Source organism: Vipera berus (genome assembly GCF_964194415.1).
Source record: "Vipera berus genome assembly, chromosome: 10".
In the NCBI taxonomy this organism is placed as follows: Eukaryota; Metazoa; Chordata; class Lepidosauria; order Squamata; family Viperidae; genus Vipera; species Vipera berus.
Genome location: NC_138213.1, coordinates 17,002,430 through 17,012,909, shown reverse-complemented (window position 1 = coordinate 17,012,909; position 10,480 = coordinate 17,002,430). Strand labels below are relative to the sequence as shown.

Below are 10,480 nucleotides of genomic sequence, written 5' to 3'. Positions count from 1 at the left end.
AGTCACTAAGGAAAGCTCATAAGATATAAAACATAAATAATAGTTTGTCATAAATTGCTTGGTTTTGGTATTTATTCATTTCGTTCTGTCTTCTTTCAGCATTGCTAGCGATAAAAGTCACATTTTTATCCTGATCCCTTCCCTTCACCTTTTTGTCTTATAGCTATCTAGACTGCTTAGATCGAATTGGAGCTCCAGATTATCAGCCCACAGAGCAAGATATCCTGAGAACCAGGGTCAAAACAACTGGCATTGTAGAAACCCATTTCACATTCAAAAACCTCCATTTCAGGTGAGAGGAGGCAGGTAGCATGAAAGAATTATCCCGAGTGGGCAGATAATCAACTGGTGTGGCTCTAGTTCTTCTCGTTTACCAGTAGGCAGCCTTGGGATGTTGTGTTTGGTTTGCACTACCACAAAATGGCTGCCATCGTAAGTGAGGCTTGTCACGGGCTGGTTCAATTGGTCACCGCTGTCACTCATCTAAGCCTTTCCCTGCTCTTCCCTCTTCCCTCCTCCCTTGCCTTCCCTTTACTTCCCTTCCCTTCATTTCCCTTCTTTTCTCTTCCTTTCCTTTCCCTTCCCTTCACACTTCTTTTCTCTTCCTTTCCTTTCCTTTCTCTCCCTCTTCACTTTCCTTCCTTTCCCTTCCCTTTCCTCCCCTCTATCTTGCCTTATCTCTCCCCTTCCTCCCCTCCCTGTGCTCCAGTGTTCCTTTTTTGAGGAATCCAAAGCTTTGCCCAACTCTAGGAATTACCTACACAACTCCACAAAAGTCATTCTCAAACTGGAAGGTGGAATTAAACCTGCACTGAATGGAGTTATGGTGCAAAGAGGATAGAGCCAGAGAATTTTTTTTAAACAAACAAACAAACAAGCTTATTTCTATTTTGCAAACTCTCTGCATTTTTGTGCATTTCCTGAAAACTGCCAGGACAAATAAAATCAATCAAATCCACAGCTGGAGTCTCAAAACAATCCCCATTCAACAGAACTACACTGGGCAACATTGCACATTCAGATTCCCCACAGCTGGTAGCCCAAATTAGGAATGGTAGTCCGGCATTTTTGATTTTGATTTATGCCTCTATTCTGGAACAAGAAGCGGACCTTTGGCTCAATGGTTAAGACTCTGGGCTTGTTGGCTGGAAAGCCAAGAGCCCAGGCTAAAGACCCAAGCACAGTCCGACAGGGTGAGCTCCTGTTCCTTGCTCCAGCTCCTTCCAATCTAGCAGTTCGAAAGCATGCAAATGCGAGTAGATAAATAGGTACCATTTCTGTGGATAGGTAACAACATCTGTGACATCGTGCTGGCCACATGACCTGGGAAATGTCTTTGGACAGTGCTGGCTCAATGGTCTCAAAACGGAGATGAGCACCACCCCCTTGTGTCAGTAGTAGCTAGAGGAGTAAAATCCGCAAGACTCCTTTTACCTGGAAGAAGGCAATGAAGTTGGCCTCTTTCTCTCTTCTCCATCACCTTGAAATGATATAGCTAAAGCTAGGGAACTCCAGGGCTGTAGGTAAGACCGGGAAGATTAAAAAAAAACCATAGAAGAAGAATAACCATTTACATTTTGTTGCCAAGAAAAACTACATGTGTCCTTATAATCACCAAGAGTTGAGCTAGACTAGAAGGAAACTTCACTTTTACCTTCCATGACAGATGTCACCTTAAGGGCCTCCTACTCACCTGAACCAAAGCAATTTTTCCCCAGGAATAACCAACTCGCACTATTTAATACTTGAGAACCAGGATGGTGAGGTGGGTGCTATTAATTGTTCTTTACTTTGGTTCTTACATTTCTGTCAAAAGTCAACATTGACCCAGAAAAATTTCATTAGACCAAACCATTGAATAAACACTGAATGGAGACTTCAGCTTCCACTTCCATCTCACATAATATCTGGGTCAAACAAGATCTGATCTTTGAATTATTTTTTGTGCCAGTAACCATTTACAAGGTAATTTTCAGCACAAAATTGACTTCACGCATAGATTTCTGAACTGGTTTAACTGGAAATAGGGGTGGTGAGGAAGATTTCTAAGCATGGACTTTTAAAATGACCTTTGATCCTAATATATCTTACATTTGGAAATACCTATATTTTGTATTCCATGATTCATTTGTCATTATTTGTTTCTGTGAAAGAGAAAATTAGTTCTTGGGAAATTTCTTTAGATTTACTGCTGTTTCTGCAGAATTCTCTGCCTGATATGTTATGGTGGTTTATGAATGTCCTTGCAGTTTTGGGTGGAACATTTGCAGAAATTGTTTGCCAAGACCTTCTTTTGAAATGTTCTTTTACTTCTTGGTCTACAGCTGAGAAAACCATTCAGATGGCTTTGGGTCAGTTCTCCTAGTCCAACAGCTTGAACCACTACACCAAACTGTCTCTCTGCCTTCTACCTTCTTGCAAAAAGCTTTGAAATGAAATTGTCCATAGCTTATGAAGTTAGCCTTAAAATGCTTTTGACCTAAATTGAAGGTGACAAGTTGAAATCCAAATAAAATCATGAAGTCTTTGATTGGGCTTCCAAAAATGGCTTTTCCATTTTTAATCTGACAACACAACAATAATTTATCAAGCTTGTAAGCTGCCTGTAAGCTCCCAACAGCTCCCAATATAATAATTGAAATAAAGAAATTCCAATAAAACCAACACGAGGAAAAAGACAAGAATAGCAGAAGGCAAAATGATGTATATAGAATATACATATTAATTCTGTGAACCTTAGTTTTGCTCCATGTCTTATCCATATCTTTCCCCTTCCTGCCTCTTCTTGGGAGCGCTGCTCTTGACCTGTCACTCACAGGACAAGTGTGACCTGGAACCACTTATACTCTTTGGTGCTAGGAAAAAATAATGAAGAGTTCTCTTCGTTTCTCCTTAAGGCTGTTTGATGTTGGGGGTCAGAGATCGGAGCGTAAGAAGTGGATCCACTGTTTTGAGGATGTCACGGCAATCATTTTCTGTGTCGCACTGAGTGGTTATGACCAGGTACTCCATGAAGATGAAACAACGGTGAGTAATTCCCTGGCTAAAATAATCCCTGCCACGGCTCTTCGATGTGCTGTATTTTGTTCGTAGCCACCACACCAACAAGGTCCTTCCTTAAACCCAAAGGATCTAACAATATTCTTTATTGCTCACATGTCTTCCTTTGATGCAACAGAGATCCCTTATCTATTAATCCATAGTTGGATTTAAGCCTCTCCATTCAGCAGGTAACTCCAGAAGTAAATCCAGAAGTAGCCCAGGTAACTCCAGAAGTTATCCAGAACTCTTATTTTTTTTCTCATTGGTTATATCTGACCAGGTCTCCTGATGAACAACAGGTTTTTTTTTTTTTCAAAGAAAGAAAGGTGGGGAAAACTCTAAAGAGTTTTCATTTTGATTCTTGTTCTTCTGCTGAGAGAGGGAAGGGAGGAAGACCAGAGAGATGGGCTGCTGTCCATGGTGCTGACAGGAAGAAAATGAAAGAACAGAACAGGTAGAAAAGAGAATATTTGAAACAAATTAATATGAACAAAGGCCAGGTAGTGCCTGTTTATCAGAGTCATCGAATCGTGTCTTTCTCCCTTATGCGCATACCTGAAAAGTCAACACCAGGTTTCTAAATTCTAGTGCTAACAAAAAGGGTAGACGTGGGCATATGATGAGGAAATCGTTAATGCATAGTAGATAATAGTGACCCAGTCATGTATTAACTAGCATTTCTATGGGGCTCCACTCCCGATGACTCAGAATTATACCTACAGGGATACACCTGCAAACCAGTCGTAAAAATAACACAGCAATACACAATGGTATGCATTATAATGGGGTGAAAATGTGGAGATACCAACATCTAACATCCCAGTTTTGACTCTCACTGCCACACTGATAAATATTTACAGAAACCCATTTTGAGTGAGTTTATATTTAATGACTAATACATGTTACTATTGGAGCTTCTGAGAGATTCTCCTTGCCCCCTTTTGATTCAAACAGTAACAGCCAGCAAGACTGTCCCAAAGGTGTTTTTTTCAAGAGGCAACTGGCCTTTCTTTGTTTTCCCTTGAAGACATTTCATTTCTCATCCACGAAGCTTAGAACTGAAGAAGCTTCTTGAATGAGAAGTGAAACATCTTCAAGGGAAAACAAAGAAAAGCCAGTTGCCTTTTGGAACAGCAGCTTTGGGACAACCATGACCCTTTCTCAGTCTATGGATGACTGAGAATCTCCATAGATAGCCAGCAAGACTGGGATTTTACAAGGGTGGGGCAGGGATAAGAATGTAAGGAATCGTACAGAAGGCATGTACGTGAAAGGAATCCTTTGCCAATCCATGCTAGACCTGAGATTTCAGATCAGATTTGGCAATCTCTTCACCAAAATAAAAGGACTTTGAGCTTCCATTTCTCCCAAGTTGTAGGGTGTTTCTGAGCAGAAGGCTATGTGATACTAAGGGAAATATGTTGAACAATGATTCCATTTTTTCTTTCCTTAACGGACTGCGTGGAGGGCATGGTGCATTAAACAGAAAAGTGGGAGAGTTACACATGAAGGATTGTCATCAACTGAACCTCTTGTTATTTTATCTATGCAATTTATAAAATATTTATTTAATCCCTGTGAAATGCAACATTTGCAGCAAGGTGGCTGGGCCATCAAGTCTTTGTCTGGAAATACCCAGGTTTTGCAGAGAGAAATGGCAGTATCTTTGTAATAACTGGTTCATATCAGACGGCAAGATTAATGTTATTCAGATTATGGATTACTGTATGCTGTTTCTCTGAACAACTGTATAGAGGGGTGTCAAGAAATTGTGAACTGGTGTAAACCTAGCTCTTCTGATTCTTTCTTTCCTACTTCTTTATCCTTTCAGCCATAAAGAATAAATTTGGGTTGGGGACAGAGTGAAGCTTGAAAATCCTAAGCTTTGCTTAGCTCTTATAGATCTGTTGCCTTTTTTTCTCAGTCACAATTCCTATGCATGTACAGTAAAACTTCCAACTCATTGCTTATTTTACAAAGTGCATATTGGCAAGTCCAACATTTTCCAGGTGATGTACAGTATCTCCCAGAAATATTGAGATTGCAAGCCTTCAGCACATTGATCCTTCTTTCACGTACATAAAAATGTTATCTTGAATCGTCCTGTCATGAGATTTAGGTAGCTTTGGAACAATTCTAGAAGTTTAAAATGATAAAAAGCAGACTGAAACAAATAGCAAACAGGATAGAGAGGGGGAAAAGTTATTAAATGAAGATTTTGTGATTCTTCTTCTTTCAAATTGTGCTTCCTGATATCATAAATCTCTACCGTGTGACTGTAGGCTTTGTGGGTTTGATATTGCAAGTGGAAAACAAATACTTATCTAGCAAGTGAATTTTGGGTGTTCCTTGCGGTGGGTGGGTGTAAAATGTCAACAACCCCCTTTGCTTCTAACTGAAGGGGTTTCAACATTCACCTGCCTGTTTCTAAGTTGGGAGAGAACAAAATTGCGTGCATCAAGATTGTTCTATGGTTTAAGGGCATGATTGATTTAGTCTCGTTGGACCTTATAATTAAATGGATTAGATCAAGAGGCAGGTAACCTGCTTTATAGATGTGGCAAAGTGGCAAAGATCTAAACTGAATGAAGAAAAGAATGAATGAATAAATGAATGAATGAATGATTAACTCAATATGCTAAACCATCAAAAAATTAACCAAGTTGAAAAATAACCAAGCATAACATATTGTGCAAATAAAAGCTGCAGTGTTTTTAACTGGCCTGGTTAGCATGTTGTCTCTACACTGTAATATTTTGAAGCAAAACAGTAATCTGGGAAAAACAACTTCCACACAATAGTTAGGAAATTGGCTCCGTCAATGCAAGGGTAGAATGGGGGAAAAAATCACAGAAGAGTTGCTTAATTTCTTCTCCGGAAAAAGTATAGGATTCTACTTCATTTCACTTCTGAAAAGGGGATTAATGTATATATTTTTTACAGCAGGCACCACTCTGTGGTTTGCATGAGATCTGAAAAGGTTGACTAAGCTTACCTTTGTTAGTTAAAAAATAATATTGTTGTACTTTGGGTGGAGAGCGCATGCGCAAATGAACAATTGCTTGCAATTATTTCGCTGTTAGTTTTGTAGTTTTAGTAAGAAGATAAAGATATGAAGACCTGAGGACATGTCTTGTGTTGTGATAAGGCTAAGTCTTCTGAAACTTTTGTCCTTCAGATTTCAAAATACTAGCCTCCTTGCATGGGGTTGGAGGCACACATCGTTTTTGTTTCAGTGACAGATATATTTGTGGGATCAGGACCTGATTTCTTCTTGATCCTTGGATGGAAAGCAACCAGAGAATCCCAGGGCTTGTAGAATAGACTAGGACTTTTTTTTGTAAGTCCCTTGGCCTTTTAGCAAATATTTTCATATTGTTGTCCAAACAAGATGCACAATGTGATCTTCAAGGTCCCTGGGTTCAAGCTTGACTCAGAGGAAGTCCTTATGATCCATGTGGATCTAACTGGAGAGTTCCAGTGGTGGAGTTCAAATACGTGAAGAACCGTTTCTCTGTGTGGATGCCGCTTCCAGAAGTCCATTCTGGTCCTGGGCAACAAAAAATTAGCTACCGGTTCTGCCGAAGTGATGCAAACCGGCTGAATCCCACCACTGGAGTGTTCTAATGCCCCACATCCCAAACTGACCATTTATTTTAAAATATATATATCCAAAGACAATGGAATAACCTTAATCCACGTTCAGTTCCTGCAAAACATTGAATCAAATCGTTCATCCATGAGAAAGTGAAATCTTGGTGTAAGAGATTCCTCTCTGCCTTTTTTTTCTCCCTAGAAAAAGCAACTGACTCCTAAAACGTTAGCTGTGCATTGAATCAACTGGCTGAAGAGAGACAGCTAGATTGACAGACAGAGTGGTAGACTGGCCAACAGAGAGACAAACAGACATAGCAACCGCTTGTATGGGACAAACAGGTTTTGTTTCCTTAAAAAGAAGTGGGAACCAAACTCATTTAGAGTTGGGTTGTTCTGGTGGAATGTGATTAAAAAGTCGTAGGAGGAATGGGGTATTTCCCAAGGAGCTAAAAGGCAAGTTAGCCAGAAGTCCTTTTGGTGTACAGGAAGAAAGACAGGCTGGACCATTCCCTAACTCTTCACAGGGTGTATTTAATAGATACGTAGAGTTGTGCTTCAATCTGGGAAGATTCCTGTCTAGAGGTGAGCAACAATAAAGAAACTACTCTGTGCAACTCCTCGTGTCATTCTTGGTTCCTTGCATCTACCCATTCTAAAGTTTCTGAGACTGGAAAACACTGCTCTAGCATAACATCTCCCAAATGTATTTACAGATGTTATTTTCTTACAATTTGGTGTGTCTATAAAACCATACATTGTAGAGTGTGATGCTGTGAGTTTAGTCATGGACGCCTTGTAGAATTCATTCAGGATATCAAATCGGTGATGATATCAATGTGCCAATGACATAGATTGTGTGGTTTGCGTCGTGATAAACATGAGTTCTCTTCCTGTGCTCTGCCCATCTGAAAATGCCAAGTTGGGCTAGTCAAAAGCAAACAAGGTTTAAGCTATTTTTGTCCTATGAGAATGTTCCCCAGGAGTTAAATCTGAGTTGGAGTCAAGCTCTGAAAGAATTGGTGTTTACTAATTAATGGGGGTTCAATTTGCCCAGGCATGGGACGGACTAAGAATGACGCATCAACCTAAATTAAAATTATCTAAATGGTCATCCAGGAGCTTTCAAAAGGATCTTGAGTTGTGGTTTTAGACCCAGAGCTCATTAATTTCCCTCTACTCCACTTTACCTGTGGCTATAAAAAAAACTCAGTGGAAGAGATGAAAAGTTTTATACAATCTTTTTTTTTTAAAAAAAAACCCATTCTATAGTACTTCCAGAATCTATTTATCATTCCAATGTTTAACTCAAGGTTCTTCAAACTTGGCAACTCTAGGACTTGTGGACTTCAACTCCCAGAATTCCTCAGCCAGCCAGCTAATGTTAATTAATTCACATTAACCTAGTCTTCTGGATTTTCACCATTGACTCTTTGAAGCAGACAATGAGTTTCCCTTGCTTTCTTGAGTTGGGAAAAATGCCCCCATTTTCACCACCACTTTAAGTCCTTCGCATTTTGATGAGCCTCTAGTGGGCTTCCAAGGTTACCTCACCTTTGTTGGAACTTGATTTGAAAATCAGTGCTTTGATGGCTGCGTTGAAAAGCCCTGGTTGGGTTTTTTATTTATTTATTTATATTTATTTTGCGGAGGGTGCTACCTCGGGAAACCTTCAGCAGCTCTTCCCGTCACCTGAAAAAAGTTCTCTCTTGTTCTGTCTGTCCTCTTTGTCCGGTTAATTACAATTACAATTTGTACCAGCCGCATTCAGCAGGAACTACAGCATTTGACCAAGACCCAAGACAAAAAAAAAACAACCCACCTCTCTGGTCTAATATCTGCTTTGCTTCTCGATAACCCCTATGACTCTCTGGGTTGGCTTCAACCTCCGTTATGGCTGCTCCTTTCTGCTATTCCATTTCCACCTTCAGCCTCTCGCTTCCAACTCCAGCAGGCTTCTTCACCATCACTTTCCTTGGGGGCCGACTGATCTTATCTAACAGAACAAAGGCAAAAATAATGAGGTTTTGAGAGACACTCCCAGTTTGGCAGGTATGAAGCTTCTCTTGCACTGAGAAAAACCATAGAGTTGAAAGCAGCTGAAGGACAGGACACCCCCAGGCTGATTTTGCTGTGAACCAGACCTACCACCCTATGCCATGTACCTTGTTGCTACTTCACTGATGCATTGATTCTCTTTTTGTTAATAATCGTGTGATCACTTTGTTCACATATCCACGTATTGTTATTTCATGCATGCACTCAAACTAAAACCACATTCCTCTCCTTCTTGCATTTGAACTCGTGGCATTATTGGAAACCACCAAATTACAATCTAATCCAATCTTTCCGCTTGAGGCATGAACTATAAACTTAATTAATCGATAAATATTAGCCTTATTCTTAGGGACTGTCTTCCTAGTCCCTTGTCCTTCCCTTTCGCTTCTTTTTTTTTTCTTTCGTCCTTCCTTTTGGGATGCGATTTTGAGCAGACCCCCTTCCAAAAAAGTATCAGCTTAAGGAGGTCAAGATTAAACCAACTAACTAACAAATGTTAAATGAAATAACAAAAGGCCAAATCTCACGGCAAGACTATTGTCCTGAAGAGCCTTCTCCTCTTAGCCTGCTTTCAACTCTGGATTAATTCAAGGGTGTCATGCAACCATCCTTGGTTAATGTCTACAGTCGAATACTGTCCCACGCAATCATTGATGATACGGTCAACATTTCACTGATCTGTTTTAACAAAACTGCATGATTTGCACTTCAGCTTCAATTTGCAGCCTGTAAGGGCAGAAACAGTTCCCCCTCTCAGCCATCCAGATGCATGTGCATGGTGATTTATCTGAGATGGAATCCTGTTGTTTTTTTTTCAGAAGTTACTATTCAAAATATTTAGCTCCGTTAAAAGAAAAGAAAGCCACATGCTTCGGTGCTGCTAACTGAAGCTCACATCTATAGCAACTGGGTCTCTTTGGCTGTGTTCCTGCAACACACTTAACTGTGATTCAGTAGAGCCACTTCCTGGGTTCACACAATGAATTAAAGTCTACCCAGGTCAAACAGATTTGGTGAATTCAACATGCGAAGCCATAAAAGAAACAGACCAGGGTTAAAATTGATCAAACTGAGCATCTTCTCTACATGGTCTTTAAGTGTGTTGTGCAAACCCAGTTGTCATATATGTACACATATTTTTTGTGTGTATGTAAATATGGGCTGTATTGCACCCATTGTGGTCTGCTTCCTTTTGAGTTTTTTCTTTCTTTCTTAATTTTAGATGCTTCCCTACGTGTTGAAGTTGGCTTTGCAACCACCCTGGCCTGACACGTTATCTCTTTTGTGTTACAGAATCGCATGCATGAATCGCTGAAGCTGTTTGATAGTATCTGTAACAATAAATGGTTCACAGATACTTCCATCATCCTGTTCCTCAATAAGAAGGACATCTTCGAAGAGAAGATTAAGAAATCCCCATTAATTATCTGCTTTCCAGATTACACAGGTAAATAAAGCACCTCCTTTCATTATTATTATTTTTTTAAAGAAGAAATATATGCAGGAAGAGTGTCAGCCACCACCTTATGATTGCTTGTGCTTCACTGCTATGCGGTGACAGACTGCCGTGAACTGTGAGGAGGGGAAATGAAGGGGGGAATGCTTGGGGAAATGAAAGTAAATTCTGAATCTCCTCAAGACTCTGCCTCAAGGTCACCCAGCTGGAAGAAGGAGCCAGCTGCATACCAAAGTATGCTTGGATTGCCGGTTATGAAAGCATCTTGCCTGACACCTGATTGGTGATGCTGGGATGGGCAATGAGAGACAATTAAGGGAGGGAAAAGTA

At 40.1% G+C, this 10,480-nt stretch overlaps 1 protein-coding gene across 2 annotated transcripts in view; it reads left to right on the top strand.

The window, feature by feature from the left end:
• GNAO1 (G protein subunit alpha o1) overlaps positions 1-10,480 on the top strand; it is a gene marked incomplete at both ends in the record, with an annotated part of 185,486 nt that overhangs the window by 155,108 nt on the left and 19,898 nt on the right. Inside the window, 3 exons of one of the 2 annotated variants that reach the window (XM_081336198.1) lie at positions 164-292; positions 2,898-3,027; positions 9,988-10,141. In XM_081336198.1, coding sequence (XP_081192324.1) covers positions 164-292; positions 2,898-3,027; positions 9,988-10,141 — 413 coding nt within the window. The remainder of the gene's footprint in view (positions 1-163; positions 293-2,897; positions 3,028-9,987; positions 10,142-10,480) is intronic. The other variant, XM_081336199.1, reaches the window with a different exon arrangement.